Source organism: Bufo gargarizans, chromosome 1, assembly GCF_014858855.1.
Source record: "Bufo gargarizans isolate SCDJY-AF-19 chromosome 1, ASM1485885v1, whole genome shotgun sequence".
Lineage (NCBI taxonomy): Eukaryota > Metazoa > Chordata > Amphibia > Anura > Bufonidae > Bufo > Bufo gargarizans.
This window is the reverse complement of record NC_058080.1, coordinates 75,581,694-75,605,779: the sequence shown is the minus strand read 5'-3', so window position 1 is coordinate 75,605,779 and position 24,086 is coordinate 75,581,694. Positions and strand designations below refer to the sequence as shown.

The 24,086-nt window shown below is 47.1% G+C and overlaps 1 protein-coding gene and 1 long non-coding RNA gene across 4 annotated transcripts in view; one reads left to right on the top strand and one right to left on the bottom strand.

Moving 5' to 3' along the window:
* Positions 1 to 289: 289 nt before the first annotated feature.
* Positions 290 to 7,661, bottom strand: LOC122930098. Its single transcript, XR_006388108.1, has 4 exons — positions 7,533 to 7,661; positions 7,214 to 7,318; positions 4,089 to 4,193; positions 290 to 1,032 (listed from the first exon to the last, which is right to left on the bottom strand). It is a non-coding gene; the product is annotated as an uncharacterized LOC122930098 (long non-coding RNA).
* Positions 7,662 to 11,454: 3,793 nt separating this feature from the next.
* The window catches only part of RAB28 (RAB28, member RAS oncogene family), a 152,691-nt gene continuing 140,059 nt past the window's right edge, over positions 11,455 to 24,086 (top strand). For 2 of the 3 annotated variants that reach the window (XM_044296454.1, XM_044296465.1), the window contains exon 1: positions 11,455 to 11,729. In XM_044296454.1, the coding sequence (XP_044152389.1) occupies positions 11,655 to 11,729 (75 nt within the window). In that variant the 5' untranslated portion in view covers positions 11,455 to 11,654. The remainder of the gene's footprint in view (positions 11,730 to 24,086) is intronic. The other variant, XM_044296444.1, reaches the window with a different exon arrangement.

Sequence of the window (24,086 nt, the reverse complement as noted above, 5' to 3'; positions counted from 1 at the left end):
AACCGAACGTCCCCATCCAATCTGACAGAGTTTGAGAGGATCTGCAGAGAAGAATGGCAGAAAATCCCTAAATCCAGGTGTACAAACCTTGTAGCATCATACCCAAGAAGACTGGAGGCTGTAATCGCTGCCAAAGAGGCTTCAACTAAGTTCTGGGTAAAGGGTTTGAATACTTATGTCAATGTCCAAATCAGATTTTAGTTTTTCCTTATTAATTTGTAAACACTTCTAAAATTCTTTTTTAGGTTTCTCTTTATGGGGATTGAGTGCAGAATGATGGGGAAAAACTTGTATTTTTTATTTTATTTTATTTTAGCACAAGGCCGCAACATAAAACATGACAATGAAGACTTTCCGAATGCATTATATGTGTATATAGATATATATGTCAATAGAGAGAGTGAGATACCACTATACAACTATATCTGAGTCATTTATGATGTCTAAAAGGACAGGGGTTGTGGAGTTGGGACAAATCCTTTAAAGGGACTGTCCGGCATTAAAAGGAAATATAGCAATGTGATAAATGTTACTAAATTCCCCACCGCTCCAGGGTCGACACTCAGGTGGGCTTTGTCTACTTAGCTGCAGCGCTGATGTGACCTACGTCCACGTGACTGCCGGGATCGGCAAACATTGGCACTCCTGGTGAAACAACCCCCAGTATGTACACATGCCTGGCTGTCCTCGGAACTTCCATTAAAGCGAATAGAGCATTCTGGGAGCATCAAAAGATCAATAATATCAATACTTTGATACCTGGTTTGGTTCGATACTAACATTGTCAGCATTTCCATACATGCAATAGTGCAGCTTAGTAGCAGTACCAAATAGAGAACTTGGGGGGCGCAAAACGCAGTGCATGTCATGTTCTCATCAGCGGATCCAGGTCTGTGGCAGTGGAGCAGAAGAAAGTGCAGTGAGCTGCTGGACGGATGGAGAAATCCTTACATGGCCCAAGACGTCGATTTGTAGGTGGCCTCCTCCGTGGACAGAGGGCTCATAAACAGTCTCAGAGCGGCTGGCTGGTGTCTTGTGAGGCAAGGCAGATAAAATAATAATAATCTTTATTTATATAGCACCGACATATTCCGCAGCGCCTTACAGTTCAGGGGTTCATGTACAAACAGTCATAAATAACATAGCAGCAGACAAGTCAATAAATATGGGCCCTGCTCAGCTAGACCCCGCGCCCCAGGGGGAACCCTTGTCTAGCGGCATAGTCCTTGTCTATGTGTGTGTGACCTGTGCCGTAATATGGTGCTATTGCAGGTTATAGGGGTGGCTGGGACTGTGGGTTCTGACATTTTGCTCAGATCAGCCTCACACATAGACCTATGGGGCTCCGACTGTTCAGAGACCACAAGTGTCAGGACATGCTGCCCCCTCTAGTTCTGTACATTAGAGGTGGGGTCGTCTTCATGCGGTTCAATGTCGCCATTCATTTACTTATCATCTAATTAGCAGCTACGTTCCGTATGATCTGCTCTATGACGTGACTTGGAAGTAGAGATGACATACGTGTAATGACCGGCGTCACGCAAAGGGTGGGAAAAGGGAAGGCCCTGCCCAAGGGAGGGGGAAAGGTGGTGACCCCGACTCACCTTGAGGCTGGCACCTGACTGCCCTGACGTCCCTAGACGGGTTCCTCACCCGTACGCCGATCACGTGCCTAAACCCTGGCTTTCCATAAGATGAGCCCTAGGTAGTGAACGGGGTGGTGGGATCACTAGTCCGCACCACTGACACTAAAAGGAAACCACCAAGGAGAGGACAGACAATACAGACAAACACATAGACCCAGGTGGGCGACCACAGCAGACCACAAAGGTCCAACAGGGATCCGGAGGGAAAAGTTCTGGACCAACAACCAGAGAACGCAGCAACACAGATCCAGTGGGTCAGTATAGAAGTCCAGGCAGGAAGCTCTATATCTGGCAACCAGAGAAGTGGGAGAGGGAAATATAAGGAGGATTGGGAGTGCTGGACAAGGAACAGCTGAGGAGAAGGAGCTACGGATCCCTGAGTGAGCCAAAAAGGGTTGCAAAGCAAACCCAGAAAGCTACCATAAAGAAACAGCCCTATCTTTCTGCATAGAGCGCGCAGCCAACCGCTGCGACTTCCTGACCCCGGGTATAACGGAGTCAGGCGTGGTTCTTGACACCCTCGTGACAATACGCTAGCTCTAGATGATGTAAGATTTCACTCCAGTGAGAGGGGGAGGAGATACCTGGACACCTGTGACCCCGGATCAGACAGTCCTATATGGGACTGTCATCAGAAATCTGCCTGTGACTTACTAGGGGACAATCTGTCGGACTGCTGAATCCAAAAAGTTTTTTTAAAGTACTTTCACACTTGCGTTTTTCTTTTCCGGCATAGAGTTCCGTCCTAGGGGCTCTATACCGGAAAAGAACTGCTTAGTTTTATCCCCATGCATTCTGAATGGAGAGTAATCCGTTCAGGATGCATCAGGGTGTCTTCAGTTCAGTCGTTTTGACTGATCAGGCAAAAGAGAAAACCGCAGCATGCTACGGTTTTATCTCCGGACAAAAAAACTGAATACTTGCCTGAATGCCGGATCCAGCATTTTTTCCCATAGGAATGTATTAGTGCCGGATCCGTCCTTCCGGTCTGCGCATGCGCAGACTGAAAAAAAGGTGACAAAAATAAATGCTGGATCCGTTTTGCCGGATGACACCGGAAAGACGGATCCGGCATTTCAATGCATTTTTTCGACTGATCAGGCATTTTTAAGACTGATCAGGATCCTGATCAGTCTTACTAATGCCATCAGTTGGCATACATTTTGCCTGATCCGGCAGGCAGTTCCGGCGACAGAACTGCTTGCCGGATCTCTCTGCTGCAAGTGTAAAAGTACCGTTATGTCATCTTATCAAATGGAGTTGTGCAACTAAATGTCTGAGTATAAAAAACACCCTATACTGACCCGTTTCTCTCCAGCCGCTTTCCGCATCACAGCTCCGCTTCTCCTCCTGATGTCTGTATACAAGGCTGCAGCAGTGACATAGAGGTATATGGCATGTGACTGCTGAAGCCAATCACTGTCCTTAGCTGTCTTACTGTATACCTCTGATGCAGCCTTGTATATGAATAGCAGGATCTTCACTATGGGGTGTGTGTCATGGATGTCCAGTATGGTGTGTGTCATGGATGTCCAGTATGGTGTGTGTCATGGATGTCCAGTATGGTGTGTGTCATGGATGTCCAGTGTGGTGTGTGTCATGGATGTCCAGTATGGTGTGTGTCATGGATGTCCAGTATGGTGTGTGTCATGGATGTCCAGTATGGTGTGTGTCATGGATGTCCAGTATGGTGGATGTATCATCGATGTCCAGTATGGTGGATGTATCATCGATGTCCAGTATGGAGTGTGTTTATGTCATGGATCTTTACCATTGTGTGTGTCATGGATGTCCAGTATGGAGTGTGTGTATGTCATGGATCTTCACCATGGTGTGTGTCATGGATGTCCAGTATGGAGTGTGTGTATGTCATGGATCTTCACCATGGTGTGTGTCATGGATCTCCAGTATGGAGTGTGTGTATGTCATGGATCTTCACCATGGTGTGTGTCATGGATGTCCAGTATGGAGTGTGTCTATGTCATGGATCTTTACCATGGTGTGTGTCATGGATGTCCAGTATGGAGTGTGTGTATGTCATGGATCTTAACTATGGTGTGTGTCATGGATGTTCACTATCAGGGGCGGATTGGGAATATAGAGTGGCCCTGGAAAAAAAAATTAAAATTGGCCCTATGTTGTGGGCTGGTCCAGATTGAGAGAAGGTGGGGCCAACATGAGTAGGCAGGGCTAGGAATACCATAGAGGGAGCAGTATATCATGCTGCAATTTTTTTTATTTAGCTCACTGCAGCACAATATACTGCTGCAGAACCAAAAACCCCTGTAGGAGCTGCCCCTCTGTGGTGGCCAGTGTCAACTGCCAAGTCCTCCGCCATGAAGAGTTAAAACCCAGGCAGCAGCAGAGAGCCAGCCCTACCTTCAGCATTCTGACTGGTCTTTCAGCGTTACCATACATACAGGGGAGTGCAGCATCACCTACCTCTCACATCCAGTGACGTCTCCTCTGATATAGACGTTCTCTTTCCTCATCTTCTCCGTTAGGACCAGACAACACATGATGACATCTTCTAGCCGTGTTCCATCTCTGCAGAGTTTGACACACAGACATCTTAGAGTCCTCAAATTTCCATTATCCTCCCCACCATGGTGCCCCAACATTGTCATCCTGCTGCTACCCCAATACTGAGCCTGCTGCGCTCCCCAATGCCCCCAAATAATATACTGTACAAATAATAATGTCCCCTATAGTGCCACCAGCAACAAAGATGCCTGACCCCAACAACAAAGTGCCACCTATAATTCCTCCAGTAGTAATAATAGTGACCCCAGTAATACCAATGTCCCCACAGTGCCCCCATTAATAATAATGTCCCTACAGTGCCCTAGTATTAATAATGCCCCAGTATTAAAAATGCTGCCTCATGTAATAATAATGCCCCCAGTATTAATATTATGTACTGTATTGTGCCCCCATTATAATAATGCCACATATTGTGCCTCCAGTAATGATGCCCCACAGTGCCCTCAGTAATAATAATGCCTCCCCTTGTCCTCTAGTAATGCCCTCCTTCCTCCAGTAATGTCCCTATATTAGCCACAGTAATACCCCCTTTCCCCCAGTAATGCACCTTTGCCCCTAATAATATCCCTATAGCAGCCACAGTAATGCCCTCCCCTGTCCCCGTAATGTCCCCATAGTGGCCACAGCAATGCCCTCCCCTGCCCCGTAATATCCCTATAGTGGCCACAGCAATACCCTCCCCTGCCCCCAGTAATGTCCCTATAGCGGCCACAGCAATGCCTCCTCCTGTGCCCAGTAATGTCCTTATAATGGTCACAGTAATGCCCCCCTGCCCCCAGTAAAGTCTCTATAGAGCAGTCAGTAATGCCCCCCCGTCCCAGTAATGTCTCTAAAGCGGCCACAGCAATGCCCCCACCCCAAGTAATGTCCATATATAGCCCCAGTAATTTCCCCACTGCTCCCAGTAATGTCCATATAGGGGTAATAGCAATGCCCCCCTCTTCCCCCAGTAATGTCCCTATAGAGCCACCTAATGCGCCCCGCCCCCAAACCGCCTCATTGTCACAGGGCTGGCAAAAAAGAAACTCACCTGAGTGCTGTTCCCCACATACAGGGGTAGGGAGGACGACACAACGTCAGTTGCGTTGACGCTGGGAGTGGGGGGAGCCACAGGTCCCTTGACATCCGGAGGGCAGAGCAGTGATCTCTGTCCTGCTGTCCGGTGTCAAAGGACCCGACAGCAGGAGGTACAGGGGCGGGCTTCAGCGCATTATAAAACACAGAGGTGGGCATAAGATTACAGCAGGGCCAGCGGTGGCCATCGCCTTCAGTACAATACACTTTGCGGCCTTGCTGTGACAGTAGAAACAGAAGAAAAAACCGCGGCACTCCAACTTCTCAAATCAGATCCGTGTGTATTTCTCACCCAGCGTGAGACGTTTCGACTCAAAATAAGTCTTTATCAAGCTTGATAAAGACTCATTTTGAGTCGAAATGTCGCTCGCTGGGTGAGAAATAAACACGGATCTGATTTGAGAAGTTGGAGTGCCGCGGTTTTTTCTTCCGTTTCTGCATTTTGGGGGATCCTAGAGGCCGGGATCTGACACCACAGGCACCGCCACCAATTGGACTTACTGAGACACCTCAGCAGGTAGTGCTGTCTTACTTTTTGACTTGCTGTGACAGTGGCATGATACTGAGATGGCAGCAGGGCTGACTGCGGCCTGTAATGTGTATTGTAGTGAGGACATCAGGCCGTGGCTCGCCCTGCTGTAATCTTATCAAGACACAATACGTAAAATGAAATTGATGCCGGCCCACAACATACTTTAGGCAGTCGGCCCACCCGGAAGTTTCCCGGTAGGGTACATTGCCAATCCGCCCCTGATCACTATGGTGTGTCTCATGAATGTCTAGTATGGTGTGTGTACAGTACGTGATGGATATTCACTATGGAGGGTGTGTCAGAGGAGCTGGCGGAAGGCTGCGAGGGGTGAGAGCTGGGGGAGAGCACAGGGATCAAAAAGGCTGCGAGGGGTGAGAGCTGGGGGAGAGCACAGGGATGAAGAAGGCTGCCAGGGGTGAGAGCTGAGGGAGAAGAAGGCTGCGAGGGGTGAGAGCTGGGGGAGAGCACAGGGATGAAGAAGGCTGCGAGGGGTGAGAGCTGGGGGAGAGCACAGGGATGAAGAAGGCTGCGAGGGGTGAGAGCTGGGGGAGAGCACAGGGATGAAGAAGGCTGCGAGGGGTGAGAGCTGGGGGAGAGCACAGAAATCAAGAAGGCTGCGAAGGGTGAGAGCTGGGGGAGAGCACAGAAATCAAGAAGGCTGCCAGGCGTGAGAGCTGGGGGAGAGCACAGGGATCAAGAAGGCTGCGAGGGGTGAGACCTGAGGGAGAGCACAGGGATCAAGAAGGCTGCGAGGGGTGAGAGCACAGGGATCAAGAAGGCTGTGGACTAAGGCTGAATTCACACGTCAGTGGAACGCGGTCCGGGAGATACCGGACTGGTATCCTGCTTAGTGCAGGAGCGCACGGTGTCTTTGGTTCCTATGACGCCGTGCGCTTTGTGCCGCCGCTGCTGTACAGTAATACACTAGTATAGATCATACGAGTGTATTACTGTACTGCGGCAGCGGCACAAAGTGCACAGTGTCAAAGCAACCAATGATGCCATGCGCTGCTGCACTAAGCAGGATGCCAATCCGGTATCTCCCGGACCGTGTTCCACAGACGTTTGAGTTCAGTCTAAGGTGGACTTTATATTTTTGTGGGGGGGGGGGGGGGGGGGGGTTTGCATGCTTTTGAATTGGTATTGAGTATTATCATACTTTGGTATAGAAATCGAACAGAAAAATTCTGGTATGGTGACAAGTCTAGCTGGGAGCTGTAGTCTCACAACTGTAGGAATGCTGGGGGTTGCTGACTCCTGCATTTCCTTTCTAGAAGAACCACATTATAGTAGGCTGAGAAGAACATGCACAACAGGCGCAGCTCGAGTGCAGAATTTTGTGTATTTGAATCAATAATCTAGTAATACCGAGGCCTGATGTTAGAGTTTGAGAACCTGAGGCCGAGCACATTCCTACCTCCATAATAAAAGATCTCCGATGACACAACGGATTGGGGCTGCCGCACTGTTCCCTCTGGTGGGAAATCGTGGAACAAATTCTGAAGATGAAATCATCTGAAAACTATGTGAGAGCAGAGAAACGTACATCATCAGAAAACAGACAGCGAAATGACTATGGTTACTGGGAGGAACTGTGGAATTCAGAGATTTGGGACACCCCCATGCAAAGTAAACAGTAAGCCAGTCCTGCCAAAATCCTTGGGTTCGGATAATTCCCTCACGGCAATCTGTCACCAGGCACAAGGTAGGGTTAGCTCAGCTGAATGTAATGATACCTTTCACTTATTGATCCGTTGCTTCATTCTGGAGAAGTGCACCGAGGATGGACCCAGTCCCTTATGTGCACCCGTGCCGTTCCTGCTTCCTCAGCCAGCCCCTCCCTCTCCTTCTTGATTGACAGGGCCAGAAGGGATGACTATGCAGAAACCTGGCCCCGTCAATCAAGGAGAGGGAGGGGCTGGCAGAGGAAGTAGGAGGGGCATGGGTGCATACAGTAGCTTGGGCCCGCCCTCGCTCCACTTAATTGCTTATTTGCATATGGATATAAAGTACTTTTTCTCCAGAATAAAGTAACAGATCGCTAAGTGAAAGGTATCATTACCTTCAGCTGAGCTGGTCCTACAAGACACTGTGCCTGGTTTAAACGTTCCTGTGCAGTTTTCCATTTCCGTTTTTGACTCCCATCCTTTCCGCAGTCCTAACTCCGCAGGGCTTACTTTTTGCAGGGCAAGTTGTACTTTCTAATGGCACCATTTACTTTACAATGTAGTGGGAAAAATTACAACTGGGGTGAAATTGGAAAAAAAAAATTCAATTATGCAACAGTTTAACGGGTTTTATTTTTAACACCGTTCACTATGCAATAAAACTGCCCTTCATTCTCCAGGTCAGTACGATTACAATGATACCTTAGTTATATACTGTAGTTTTCGTCCTATAAGACGCCCCTAGGTTTATAATAAAAAATATTTTTCATTAGACCTCAGGTCAGACCAGCAATCAGACCCCCAATGCTAATCAGACCTCAGATCAGACCCACAATCAGAGTGAATGACCCCCCAATCAGATATGAGCCCCAATATAAATAAGACCCCATTCAGACCTCAGATCAGACTCCTAGTCTCAAATCAGCCTCCCATGCCTCTTTTGATCAGCCCCCAGTCTCATATTAGCCTCCATGCCTCTTCTGATCAGCCCCCAGTCTCATATTAGCCTCCATGCCTCTTCTGATCAGCCCCCAGTCTCATATTAGCCCCCATGCCTCCTTTGATCAGTCCCCAGCCTCATATTAGCCCCCATGCCTCCTTTGATCAGTCCCCAGCCTCATATCAGCCTCCATGCCTCTTTTGATTATCCCGAGTCTCATATCAGCCCCCATGCCTCCTTTGATCAGTCCCCAGCCTCATATTAGCCCCCATGCCTCCTTTGATCAGTCCCCAGCCTCATATTAGCCCCCATGCCTCCTTTGATCAGTCCCCAGCCTCATATTAGCCCCCATGCCTCCTTTGATCAGTCCCTAGCCTCATATTAGCCCCCATGCCTCCTTTGATCAGTCCCCAGCCTCATATCAGCCCCCATGCCTCTTTTGACTAGCCCCCGTCTCATATCAGCCCCCATGCCTCTTCTGATCAGCCCCCAGTCTCATATTAGCCCCCATGCCTCCTTTGATCAGTCCCCAGCCTCATATTAGCCCCCATGCCTCCTTTGATCAGTCCCCAGCCTCATATTAGCCCCCATGCCTCCTTTGATCAGTCCCCAGCCTCATATTAGCCCCCATGCCTCCTTTGATCAGTCCCCAGCCTCATATTAGCCCCCATGCCTCCTTTGATCAGTCCCCAGCCTCATATTAGCCCCCATGCCTCCTTTGATCAGTCCCCAGCCTCATATCAGCCCCCATGCCTCTTTTGATTAGCCCCAGTCTCATATCAGCCCCCATGCCTCCGTTGATCAGTCCCCAGCCTCCATGTTTCTTTTTTCAGCCCCCATTGTCTCAGACATGCCCCATGCCTCAGATGACATAAAGTTAAAAGAACACTTACCTCCCCTGGTCCTGGATGCCGCCGCTTCTTACCGCCCGTGCTCTTCTTCCTCCTGCCGTCGGCTGTGCTGTGAACCGGCGAACACAGCATGAGGTCACAGAGCGCCCTCACGCTGTGCGCAGCCTTGACAGCCGACAGCCGAGGACCAGGAAGCGGGGAGTACAGAGCCTTCACCGCTTCCCGGTCCTCCGGTACTAATGAGCCCTTCCATAATGGAAGCGCTCATTAGTATTCACCTCATAAGAAGCAGGGACCTTTTCCCCTCACTTTGGGGGGGAAAAAACGGTGTCTTATGGGGCGAAAAATACGGTAGTTTTTATTGTGTTTTAATACTGAAATTTAAAACTTTGAAAAAAACGAATTCTTTCTTTGAATCCTATTCTGACCCCCCATAACCTTTTTAATTTTTATGTCTATAGAGCTGTGTGAGGACTCATTTTTTGCGGGTAATCTGTAGTTTTTAGTGATACCATTTTGGAGTGTGTATGGCTTTTTTATCACTTCTTATTAAAAAAAATTGAGAGGTCAAGCTACCAAAAATGGTGAACTGTATTTTAATTTTTTTTTTCCATTATGCCATTCGTAATATTTTTATATTTTAATAGTACAGGTGCCGATCATGTTTATTTTTTATTGTTTATTTTAATGCTACTGAAAATTCTATTTTTTAAAACTTTTCTTTTTCCTAGGGAACTTAAACATGCGATCATCAAGTCGTTTCTGTCATAGACTCCAAGGCATTAGCATTGAAGTCTATGAGAATTTCGCTACGGTATGTTCCTATAGAGGCCACAGGCAGGGTCCCCATAGGAACACAGCTGTGGCAGCCTCGGATCACTCTGCCCTGGGAGCACATGCGCACAAGTTTTTTAGCTCTAAGATGCAGTGGTCACATTTTGACCATTTGAGGGGTTAAATGTCTGCGATTGGCATTATTGACGACTGCAGACATTAGCCCCCGATGTCTGCTGTTTAAAACAGCAGGCACCAGATGGCTATGACGCCTGCTTTGCTCGTAAGTGGGTGCCATCTTTAAAGATCCGACTAGCGCCGTACATGGATCACTCTGACTCACTATTTCCTATGTGGTCGCGCACACCTCCGGATTTTTGCAGAGCCATGTGGCCATTCTGCATATTACAGAGCAGCTCCTATTCTTGTCCGTACTGCCTTTCTATTGATAGGAGTGGGAGAAATACAGAATGCATGAGGAAGGTATCTGCGTCTTGTGGAACCATTTTTTGGAGGGCCGAAATACGGACATGGCAGTGTGCACAAGGCCTTACAATTTCCTGAGTCCCTTATGATCGGAGCATTTATAATGATACTCCTGCACAGTGTTTTATTCTTTTGCCCATTATTACCGGGCATCATGTCAACTGAGGTATGGGGAGTTTCCTCGCCAGGTGCATCCTCTATGTAATGCCGCCTCCCCGGGTTCCCCTTTTGGTCACATAATCAGCGAACTGACCTGACAATTCACACAGCGTATGACTGAAAGTCTCCTGTTCAATGCAAGTCTATGAGACTCACATCCGGGCAATTATAGACTTGAAAAGAGAAGATTTTCAGTCCGTTTTCAGGTCAGTTTTCCGATCACGTGACCAAAACTGATGCAAAGAAAAAACGGACTTAGTTGCCCATAGCAACCAATCAGCTTCCACCTTTCATTTGTCAGAGCTCCTTTGGAAAATGAAATTATCATAACATATCACATCATATATGTTTATAGAAGGTCACAAACCAAAAGGGGAGATTTATCAAAACTGGTGGAAAGCAGAACTGGCTTAGTTGCCCATAGCAACCAATCAGATTCCACCTTTCATTTTCCACAGCTACTTTAGAAAGTGAAAGGATCGATCTGATTGGTTGCTATGGTCAGTTTTCGTTAGCACCATGTGTGCACACCCCACTATTGTCTCATCTACCCTCCTGGCACATGAGCGGCCGATTCACCCTCATGTGCCACCCCCTGTGCTACAATTCCCCCCGGCTTTGCCCCAGGTCGGTGCCCGGCTCCCTCTGTATCCTGACCTCATTCACCTTAGTTACCGAGCAGCGTCACTGATAGGACCAAACCATTTCTTCAATCATAGGGGAGTTTATCCTTTTTCAGAGGCTCTCCACACAGTGACAGTCACATGAAATAACGCGCGGGAATAAAGCTGTGTGTACACTTATGTGACGGGTGTGTGACGCAGGGCCTAGTCAGCCCGCTCCCTCTGTCACCCCCGGGATCGGACATGGTCTGCTCCGGAGCGGCAGCCAGTGACGAGCTTCCAGTGAACATGGCGTCCGGTTGCTTAGCGCTGCTGTAAATCCGGTGTCATAATACTGCGGCCGCCGAGTGAGAGCGACATGTCCGACTCTGAGGAGGAGAGCCAGGACCGGCAGCTGAAGATCGTCATCATAGGGGATGGCGCGTGTGGGAAGGTCAGTGTCCGCCGCCATGTATACTGCGGGCCTCTCTGTATACTCCACATGGACCGTCCTCGTATCCCTGGCATACACTGTGCCCTGTACACTGTTAGCATGCCAGAGGCGTCCTTGGCATACACTGTGTGCCCAATACCATCTATCACCATGCCAGAGCTGTCCTTGGCATACACTGTGCCCAGTACCGTCTATCACCATGCCAGAGCCGTCCTTGGTATACACTGTGCCCTGTACCATCTATCTCCATGCCAGAGCCGCCCTTGGCATACACTGTGCCCTGTACCATCTATCTCCATGCCAGAGCCGCCCTTGGCATACACTGTGCCCTGTACCATCTATCTCCATGCCAGAGCCGCCCTTGGCATACACTGTGCCCTGTACCATCTATCTCCATGCCAGAGCCGCCCTTGGCATACACTGTGCCCTGTACCATCTATCTCCATGCCAGAGCCGCCCTTGGCATACACTGTGCCCTGTACTATCTATCACCATGCCAGAGCCGTCCTTGGCATACACTGTGCCCAGTACCATCTATCACCATGCCAGAGCTGTCCTTGGCATACACTGTGCCCTGTACACTGTTAGCATGCCAGAGCCGCCCTTTGCATACACTGTCCCCAGTACCATCTATCACCATGCCAGAGCTGTCCTTGGCATACACTGTGCCCAGTACCATCTATCACCATGCCAGAGCTGTCCTTGGCATACACTGTGCCCTGTACACTGTTAGCATGCCAGAGCCGCCCTTGGCATACACTGTCCCCAATACCATCTATCACCATGCCAGAGCTGTCCTTGGCATACACTGTGCCCTGTACTATCTATCACCATGCCAGAGCCGTCCTTGGCATACACTGTGCCCAGTACCATCTATCAGAAATGCTAGAGCCGTCCTTGGCATACACTGTGCCCAGTACCATCTATCAGAAATGCTAGAGCCGTCCTTGGCATACACTGTGCCCTGTACCATCTATCTCCATGACAGAGGCGTCCTTGGCATACACTGTGTGCCCAGTACCATCTATCACCATGCCAGAGCTGTCCTTGGCATACACTGTGTGCCCAGTACCATCTATCACCATGCCAGAGCTGTCCTTGGCATACACTGTGCCCATTTTTAGCTTTCACACTCACTACTCCCAGGACTGTATACTCTTCCTCATTCTCTGTGCCCTGTCCTTTGCACTGGCAGTGCCGGGTATTACTGTAAACATACGCTGTGCCCAGGGCCGTCCTGCCAGTGCTCTGTGCCAAGTATCATTTCCTACATACACTGTACCTAGAACCCATCTGCAGAACCTGAGTCCCTTGATGCCATTCTGTGTGGCAGGACACAGGAATGCCAGTCTGCGGTGTCTGCCCACATGTAGTTTCTGTTTCAGAGAGGCGAACGCTCAGGGGCATAGATGGGCAGTACCAATGGTGCGCTGTGCCACCTACACAACTGAGGTCTGTGCTTGGAGCGTTTTTCTGCCCTGGTTTGTCCATGAAGGATCCCTGCTTGGTCTGGTTTTCGCTCTCCACGTGTCATTGGTATTGCACCGACGCTGCACATGTCGAGCATTTCCTAGCAACGATCCATGAAACACGGATGCCATCTGTGTTGGGTCTGTTAATGGGCAGGAGGGATTTATGAACATGGACAAAAATTGGACATTCTTCCGTGAAATAACGACCTCGCGGACCGTGGGAGTGTGAATAAGGCCTTAGATCAGGGGTCAGCAACCTTCGGCACCTTAGCTGTTGTGAAACTACAATTCCCAGCATGCTCCATTCTTTTCTATGAGAGTTCTGAGAACAGTAGATGAAGTGTGCATGCTGGGAGTTGTAGTTTCACAAAGAGGTTGCTTATCCCACCCCTTTGACAAGAGGAATGGTAGTGCCCGTTCTGCAGTTTAGTGGTGTATTTGCAGGAGGAATAATAGAGGAACGACAAAAAGACGCTACAGAATTATTTCATGCAATTGTTTTATAAAACCAACATACAGCTGATTGTAGATTTGTTTTATTCTTTGTTCTGTACGTAATTATGGGGGGGTACGCTGCGGTTCTGCTCTGTTAACAGCATTTTAGAGATGTGCATTACAGCAGCCACAAGGACCATAGGAGCCTGTGGATTGGAGAGAACTCATTGAGTTCTATAGGAGAGAGTTGTGGGCATGCTCTGTGACCTGTGCAGAGGTCACTGTACGGGAAAGAGGGGAACTGTCCTCATCAATGGTGGGATCCTGTTGTCTGCCTCCAGCTTGCGTTGGAATCCTGCTGATGAGACTACTCACCTCCCCCCCCAGTATATGCGTCACGCAGCAGTATACACAGCACAGCAAGATTTCAGGGTTATTTCTAAAGGGGTGGCCTGTCACTTAATGATCAGTGGGGACCCCGACCTCTGTGATCCTGAAGGTGATGGGGGTGGCTTGTTTTGTCTGGGGAGCAATCAGGAGAAATAAAATGGTCACTGTCCTGTTCGTCCACACAGAACCTGTCCTAATCACACAGCAGGACAAGTTACTTCACAACACTGAGCTAAAGAGCTGCCTCATCCTCCTCTCTGCTCTGTCAGGGATTATGTTCCTGAATACAGATAAGATCTTCAGCTGAATCTCTGCAGGAATGGAGGTCATGAGGAGACATGAAGTACAGAGAGCAGGTGGGGGTAATGACTGAGCAGCAGCCTTTTGTATGCAGTCTCCATTACCGCAGCCCGTCATCTCTGTACTTAATGGCTTCTCATGAGCTGAAGATCTTATCAGCTGTATTCAGGACCATAATCCCTGACAGAGCAGAGAGGAGGATGAGGCAGCTCTTTACCTCAGTGTTGTAAAGTAACTTGTCCTGCTGTGTGATTAGGACATGTTCTGTGTGCACTAATAGGACGGCGGCCATTTTATTTCTCCTGATGATTGCTCCCCAGACACACATGGCCTAGGTATTTGGGAATATATTTATAATAAAGTAATATTTAAGTTTTTTCATTTTCTTTAATTCCTGGAGAACCCCTTTAAGTTTCTCCTTGTACAGTGGCACTCTGATGGAGGTGCAGCGGTTCTCAGAGGTCACCGCCATATACCATAACTTTACCAGATGGGAACACCCCATTCATTTATCTAATATCTCATTCAATGAGCCGCCGCACTAGAGTATTGGGTTTGCTTTTTTTCATCCAAAAACACTGGAGCTGCATTGTTGGTGTCATTTCTGGTATTTTTATAGCATTTTTGTCCTTTTTCTTGTTTTAGCACATGCCTTTTTCAGTTTTTTTTTTCTTTTGTAAGCTTTGAGTTTTTCTGCAGGCATGTATGTACCCCCTCTGATGTCACATCCTTTGTAGATCAGTATGAAAAAAGCCATGGGAAAAAAAAAAAAGCGTAAAAATGTCATAAAAAAAAAAAGTAACAAACATAGACACTTGGGGTAGGTAATACGGTTTTAAGACAGATTTTTATGTAGGTTTTTCAGCCAAAGCCAGAAGTGGAATCAGTAATATAAAGGAATGATTAGCTCAAAACCTCCTCCGAAAATCTCTGTGTGAACCTACCCTTGCATTGTTTTTTGAAGCAGGCCCAAAAGAGAACAATGGCTGCCTATAGAATAAAGACACCAGAAACTGTGTAACGAAAACGCCACATCCAAAGCGCACCGGGGGTTGTGTCCCTTCAGCAAATGGCATTTATCATGTAGAGAAAGTTACTACACGTTATACATTTCTCGTTTCCATGGTTACGACTAGGGATCGACCAATATTGATTTTTTAGAGCCGATACCGATATTCTGTGAACTTTCAGGCCGATAGCCGATAACTTATACCGATATTCTGTGCATTTAAAAGAAATAAAATAATAATTTCTGTTACGGCGTTCACCACATAGGAGATTTAAAAAAAATATATATTTTAATAGTTTGGACTTTTCGGACGTGGTGATTATTTTTATTTATTTATTGTTTATATATTTAATAACGATAATTCAGGGCAGCACTCCTAGTAATAGAGGATCGGGTGCCAGCGATAAAACACCTAACCAAGGTGTGTGATACAAAAATAGAAAGCACCGCAGCACATCCGTAGGTGAAAATAGTGGATCTTTATTCACCCAGGCGACGTTTCAGTCCGCTTACTGGGACCTTTCTCAAGCCTGAGAAAGGTCCCAGTAAGCCGACTGAAACGTCGCCTGCTTTCTATTTATATGTAAAATTGGGAAAGGGGGTGATTTATACTAAATATTTTGGTGTTTTTTGTTATTTATTTTTTACTTTTTTATTAATAACTATTTCCCCCCTTAGGGGCTTGAACCGGGGATCTTTTAATCCCTTGTCCTATTCACCCTAATAGAGCTCTATCAGGGTGAATAGGACCTCACACTGTCCCTGCTGCCCTGTGCTCTGTACACACGTCAGCAGGGAGATTTCCATGGCAGCCAGGGCTTCAGTAGCGTCCTGGCTGCCTTGCTAGCAAGGCCAGGACTGTGGAAGCGCACATAGGCTGGTGCTTTTTCCAATAGTGTACAAGCACGACCACCACTGATGGATTACAGGGTGGTCGTAACCATAGAAACGAGCAGCGTATAATGTGATGGAAATATGAATCCAGCCAGCAAAGGAAGCAATATGGACAATCACAATACATTAGTAAGTGCCTTGTATTAACTTTTTTCTACATGATAAAGAAAAACTAAAAAAGAAAAAAAAATGAAAAAAAAAAAAAAAAGCAGCTTACACTGCCCCTCTAAATGAACTCGCAGCATCATAATAACATGGTGCAGTGATGGCTTACTGTACTGCACTCGCAGCATTAGGGCTCATGCACATCAACGTGCTTTTTGCCCGCATCCGATCTAGATTTTTTGCAGATTGGATTTGGATCCATTCACTTCAATGGGGCCGCAAAAGATGCGTAGAGCACACTGTGTGCTGTCTGTTTCCGTCGCCCTGCAAAATGATAGAACATGTCCTATTCTTGTCTGCATTAGGACCGGGCGTCCCCTTCTGCAAAATGCGGAACGAACGCGGCTGCCAGTATCCTTGTTTTGCGGATCCGCAATTTGCCATGTGCATGAGCCCTTATGGGGGTCATTTATCAAAACTAATGAAAAGTAGAACTGGCTTAGTTGCCCATTGCAACCAATCGGATTCCACCTTTCATTTTTTAGAGCCCTTTTGGAAAATGAAAAGTGGAATCTGATTGGTTGCTATGGGCAACTAAGTCAGTTCTACTTTCCACCAGTTTTGATAAATTTCCCCCTGTGTCAGTCATGGCCACCCAGCCTTAAAACGATTTTTTCATTGTGGATTTGCGCAGAAAGTGAAATTGTTAATGTGGACGTGGGCACTGATGCCATACATGAAAGCTGAGTGAGGGTATTAATATTTGATGGGAAGCGAGTTCTGCACATAATATATTAATATGAAAGTGAGGTGACATGACGGCAGGGTTTTCACTCTCTGTACAATGGTGTCTCCTGACTCCGACGGAAAGGGGGTCATAATAAAAGGGTGCGCACACACGCCTGGGTAACTCTGCTTAGTCTGGGCCCCCCATCACATATAATAGTCATTACTGGTGGCACCCACATCTGTGCTCCTCTTCCGGCTCCTGAAGACAGCGGGCAGAAGCTGATGTGCGCTGTCACCCGCGGTGCCCGCCTCTACAGGCGACAGCACAGTGTAGGGAGCGACCTCCCACTGCAGGGAGCGCCAGTCTGACTACCCCCAATACACAAGGGACACTATGAGGGAGACTTATCGAGAGGGCAGTTTTTAAAGTACATTTTCTTGGAGTCTGTGGGGCACATTTATTAGGACTGGCGTTTTGGACTTCAGTCTTAATAACCCCCGCGCTGGCGGAAGATCTGCCGAAGTTATGTAGAGCCGCCGGCCTCTACCTAACGTCAGCAGATCCTCCACCAGTTTTAAATGTAGGACACATATGAACATGGGACCAACACAGATGTCTTCAGCTGCCAAGCGCACATGTAACAGGTCAGCCAGTGTCATAGGTACAAAACTGCTGACAGATGCCCTTTAATGACCACTTGTATATAGAAATATGCGGGCACCGCCCTGGCTGCTGGGTACCTGTGGCGGTATGTGTGCCTATGTGTAAGGTTCCTACGTTTTAGCTCTGCATTACTAGCATTATAGGCTGATGTCTGTATTGTCGAGGTTACATTCTTGGAGACTACATGTGACGTGTAGGGCTGGAAATGGCAGTGGAGCCGTCAGCAGATACAGTAGAAGGTCCTGCCATGGGAAGCACTTGGCTGAAGGTCTTGGCTTTACACCCAGCGAGCTGTCCATTCTTCTCTGGCCATGTGGTCCGCGTGTTGTCAGAGCTGAGGACCATTTCACAATTTTCCATGATAATCGCCCTGAAGAATTTGGCAGTCTTCCCCATGGGACCAGTGAACAGAAGAAATGCTGGTGTGTACAGGGGTGGAAGAGAGCTATTTCTCACCGATTTATTGCTCTCGGCATGCAGCCTTCTGTCAGCAGCGGCCATGGCTGTAGAAAGTACGTGCAAAGTTCTAGCGGTTGTCCGAAATCAGGGTTAAAAGGCTTTCTGCTCCTAGGCCATGTAAACGATGAACGTGTTGTCACTCGACCTAGGAAAAGCAGAGAGAAGGCGGTGGCTAAGGCGGTGATAAGTCATCAGTAAAAAAAAAAATAAAAATCTCAGAAAACCCCTTTTATGCACCGTATAATGAAAAGGTGGATCAGTTCCAAGACCTATGCTTGCTTTCAGTGAATCGAAGTGTTGTGTAAGGAGACAAGTACAATATTATGATAGTTATACGGCCCTATTACAGATCTTGCATTGTGGCCAAGGATTTACAAATTAGCCCTATAGTCTTGTTTCTTCCTAGAATGAAGAAGAAGTCCGGGTTCGGGTCTGGGTACCAAACATGCCGATTTTTTCTCACGCACGTGCAAAACGCATTAAAACGCTTTGCACTCGCGGGGAAAAATCGTGTATTTACCCGCAGCGCACTCGCATCTTTTCATGCACGTCGCCTGCAACGCCCGTGTGAAAGGGGCCTAAGACAATATCTGACCCATTATAGAGTCTTGAGACAGGACTGGGGATTTTAGCCAAACCAGAGTCTCCTCCAAAAGGAAGAGACACTTGCAGACAGATGTTTCTAGGTCCTTGCTCCTTGTCAGTACAGGGCGGGCTGAGAATCCATAGATGTAAATCTTGAGGAGACTGACAGTAGGCCTAGGAGTCTTACAGACAATGCTCCCCGAGAACACTTATGCTAATTAGCTCTCCTCCCGAAGGAAGGTGACTATGTCTCTCATTTCATCTGTATGTAGCTTCTCTGTAAGTCTATTACAGGGGTTTCCTGGTACTTAGATACTTGGGACCTATCCTCAAGAGAGGTCATCAATATCCGATCAATGGGACATCTGACACACTGCAGCCACCAACGCAAGAAGCTATACAGTGGACAGAACCTTCTTCTTCAGGCTCTGTCCATTGTATAGTTTCCAGCACCAGCAGCTGATAGGTGGGGGTGCGGGGTGTCAGACCTCCCATCAATCTCATATTGGACATCAGTATCTAAGATCCCGAAAAACCTTTTAAAAAAATACCTCTTCTGGTATGTCTGTTTTACCAACTGCTTGTATTTCCAATGTAATAACAGTTCTGGAGCAGCTATTCTTATATCTCCGTTGTGCCATTCCTCTCTTATTCCAAATAGACGTTCATTGCCTGTAGGCTCCAATACAGGTCCATCTGGGTGTTACCAGTCTGACACTGGCAGCATCTTGGGAATAGATGTATAGCCAAAATGATGATGGGCGCTCAACGTCTGGAATCACTCCCAATATGTAACATTTATTCAATAAAGACTTTATCCATAAATATTAATCAAAATAAAAACTCAAGATGATTAAAAAGGGTAAAAATAGACAATATGCTTTGATAGTGGAAGGTTCTCACTTGTGGAGTGTCAGTGGTCACATACCACATAAACTCAATGTGGCAAAAACCCACCGGAGAAACTGCCACCACAAGTAATATGTCCTCATTCAATTCCAACCAAACATGATGTTCCACATTAACAATACGTACAATATGTGGTTGGAATTGAGCCATAGAAATGAATGGGTCCGCACCCGTTCCGCGGACTCATTCATACGGTTATGTGAATGTAGCCTTATATGTAGTAATGGTCATCCTGCGGTACAGTAATTGTGAGGTCACCCCACTTGTTACCTGAAGTCCCATCTCGTAGACCATCTTGAGTAGCCTCTGAGTCAGTACTGAGAGTCCTGGAGTTTGGGATTGGTGCCTGGCATCTTGGTCCCGTCACTCACTGTTAATCATGGTCAGGCTCTTCTGGTTTTATGACCCTCTAATGGATGATAACTGTACTTTCCAGCATTATTAATCCTGCCAACTATTATATGAGCAAACGCAACCATTTGTGATCTGATTTGTGGTTTAATTAAAACCGCGGACAAGGTAGACTTCTGCTGAGAGACTCGTAACTCTACTTTCTTAATCCCGTTCTCGGGGAATACATTGCAATTGAGAAAATCCCAACATTATTGCAAATGTAAAAAGTCTTATATTATTAGTGGAATAACCCAAAAGTGTGCGCTGTAAAATGTGAATTCTGAGCGACCCGTGTCCATCAAAGTACTAATCGCTGGCAAGAAGCCTTGGTGTGCGCGTATACTCCGAGGCGACCCGCTGCCATACTGCTCTCTGATTAACCCTATCAGGGCCGAGGCTCATTAAAGCATTCTAAAGTGGAATATTTTTCTTTTCTTTTCATAGTCTACACATGGTGAGGACTCGTAGGAAGTCTACGGACGGTCTATGAATCTGTACACTGATCGCTCCAAGAGCTGAGCAGGGCCCAACAGGAGCCGAGAGGCAGGCTCAGCAATCAAAGCATTTGGCATGTCAGTGACGATTGATATGTGTCCTTTAACCCTTTATGGTGCTGAATTTTTAAATTTTTTTAACGTTTTTTTTGTCACCCCTTCCTTCAGGGAGCCCTAATTTTTTATATTTTTTTTTTCCATTGAAGTAGCCGCCATCCCTCACGTATATGGATCCATGTGCCATCTGTGTGCAGCCTGTAGACATGAATGTAAAATACATGATGGAAAAAAGAACTTATTTTATTTTTCTTGTTATATATGAACACATATATATATATTAAAAACGCTTTATTTATTTTTTAGTCCCACCAGGGGATTTCACAGTGTGATCGCTGTGTAAAATTGACAATATCTCAGCCTTGGAGGAAGCTCCCTCACCACAGCATCTAAGGGGTTAAACGGCTGGGTTTAGCGTTTATTCCAATCCTGGCTGTTGCATGTATATTGCAGCCGGCACAATTACTGTACATATGAGGAATAGAGTTAAAGGAGTTGTCTCACATCAGCAAATGGCATTTATCATGTAGAGACAGTTACTACAAGGCACTTATTAATGTATTGTGATTCTCCATATTGCCTCCTTTGCTGGCTGGATTCATTTATCCATCACATTATACACTGCTTGTTTCCATGGTTACGACCACTCTGCAATCCATCACTGGCCTATGTGCCTATGTGCAGCTCAGCTCTTCTCCAGGAGGAAGAACACTTTCTCTAGTGCCCCCTATAGGTAGCTACCCTCTAAGGCTACTTTCACGCTGGCGTTTTGGCTTTCTGTTTCTGAGATCCGTTCAGGGCTCTCACAAGCGGCCCAAAACAGATCAGTTTTGCCCTAATGCATTCTGAATGGAAAAGGATCCGCTCAGAATGCATCAGTTTGCTTCCGTTCCGTCTCCATTCCGCTCTGAAGGCGGCAGCGTTTTGGTGACCGTCTGACGATGCGGAGGCAAACGGATCCGTCCCCCATTGACTTTCAATGGTGTGCAAGACGGATCCTTTTTGGCTATGTTACAGATAATGCAAACGCATCCGTTCTGAACTGATGCATGCGGTTGTATTATCGGTGCGGATCCACACCAAACGCGGTTGTGAAAGTAGCCTAAGCCAGCCGATGTCCTTCTCAGAACTGAGAAGAGGCAAGAACTCTGAGGTCCAGCTCAATAAGTTTGAGGGCGTCACATCTGGGTATCCGGCGCTTTGCCGGCATGGACTTTAGGTTCTGGGGTAGTGCGCAGAAACAAAGTGGATGGAGAAACTTTGGGAGGACTTTATCATTGCAGGCGCACGTGAGGTTAGTTGTTGGATTGGATTTGCCATGTTCACCTGCACCATATCAGATTGGCACACGGTAAGGCTTCATTCACACGTCCGTGGCACACGGTCCGTGAGATACCGGACTGTCATCCTGCTTAGTGCAGGAGCGCACGGCGTCATTGGTTGCTATGACGCCGTGCGCTTTGTGCCTCCGCCGCAATACAGTAATACACTCGTATCATGCGGTCATCTAAGTGTATTACTGTACTGCGGCAACGGCACAAAGCGCACGGCGTCATAGCAACCAATGACTCCGTGCGCTCCTGCACTAAGCAGGATGCCAGTCCGGTATCTCACGGACCGTGTTCCACGGACGTGTGAATGAAGTCTAATAATTAGGCTTCAGCGAATCGGGTTCGGATTGCTCTCGCCGAACCCGATTCGTATGAAAACTTTGTTTACCATATCTCCTCCGTAGCTGAGGCCTGGCAAATCCTGCTGCCAATTACGCGAGACTTGCTCCGTCTCGCATCTGTGACGTTACACTTCGCTGATGCCCACATAAATTATTTAAATTACTGTTGGATTTTGGAACAGCAATTTATGCGCATAAACGAAGCGTAACGTCATCGACACGAGACGAGAGAAGTCTCACTTTATTTGCGGCCAGATTTTCAGGGTCTCAGCGGAGCCCATACATTACGGAGGAGATATGGTAAACTGTTTTCAAACGAATCGGGTTTGGACAGAGCAATCCGAACCCGATTCTCTCAAGCCTAGTAATAATACGTTTGTGGTTGTAAGTATGTCTGGGTGATGCCTGGTGTGGAGTTGCGACATTTCGGTGACTTTTAAAAATTGTTGCGAATAATGAATGTTTTGCAGAAGTGATTTACTCATTCGCTCCAAATCTTTAGGTGGTGCTGGAAGGTGCAGTGCATTTTGAGCCAAGTGACCCCAAAAAGCCTCAAAGCCCCTACTTTTGACTTTTTGAAGCGAGAGTTCTGGTGTGCAGGGATTGATAAACTCTGGTAATGTCATCTACCAGGAGCCCGGTCTCTAAGGCCCCTTTCAGACGAGCGAGTTTTCCGCACGGGTGCAATGCGTGATGCGAATGCATTGCTCCTGCACTGAATCCTGACCCATTCATTTCAATGGGTCTGTGTACATGAGCGTTTTTGTTTTTTTAACGCATCACTTGTGCGTTACGTGAAAAACGCAGCACGTTCTATATTCTGAGTTTTTCACGCAGCCCTGGCCCCATAGAAGTGAATGGGGCTTCAGTGACAAACGCATCGCATCAAGTGCGGGTGCGATGCGTTTTTCACTGATGGTTGCTAAGAGGTGTTGCTTGTAAACCTTCCGTTTTTTTTTTTTTTATCACACGAGCAAAAAAGGCATCAATGCGCATTTCACCCGCGTGAAAAAAACTGAACGCAATCGCAAACAAAACTGACTGAACTTGCTTGCGAAATGGTGCGAGTTTCCCAGAACGCACCCTGAACGCATCCGGACCTAACTCTGTGTTCCAGAGACTTCCAGGTGCGGTGTGTTCTCCAGCACTAGTACTGGGAGCAGTGGTTTCAAGGTCTACCTGAAAGCTGTGTAATCAGATTAATGCCTGGGCTTAGCTTCATCCCTATTACTTAGAGGATCGGTAGCTCGTTCTTGCAGGTTTAGATATGGACACCTTGTTAGATATTGATTGCCTAGTGGTTTTCTGGTTCCTGGGCCTCGATGGTCTGGATATTGATGCTGCTCAGCAGGAGAGATACAGGTGGAAGCATGTGCACGCAATACACTGCCGACATTATATTAGTCAGTACATTTATTTTATGCTCTTTATTGTTGCAAGAAAAAGTATGTGAACCCTTTGGAATGCTATGGATTTCTGCACAAATTGGTCATAAAATGTGATCTGATCTTCATCTAAGTCACAACAATAGACAATCACAGTCTGCTTAAACTAATAACACACAAAGAATTAGATGTTACCATGTTTTTATTGAACACACCATGTAAACATTCACAGTGCAGGTGGAAAAAGTATGTGAACCCCTAGACTAATGACATCTCCAAGAGCTAATTGGAATGAGGTGTCAGCCAACTGGAGTCCAATCAATGAGATGAGATTGGAGGTGTTGGTTACAGCTGCCCTGCCCTATAAAAAACACACACCAGTTCTGGGTTTGCTTTTCTCAAGAA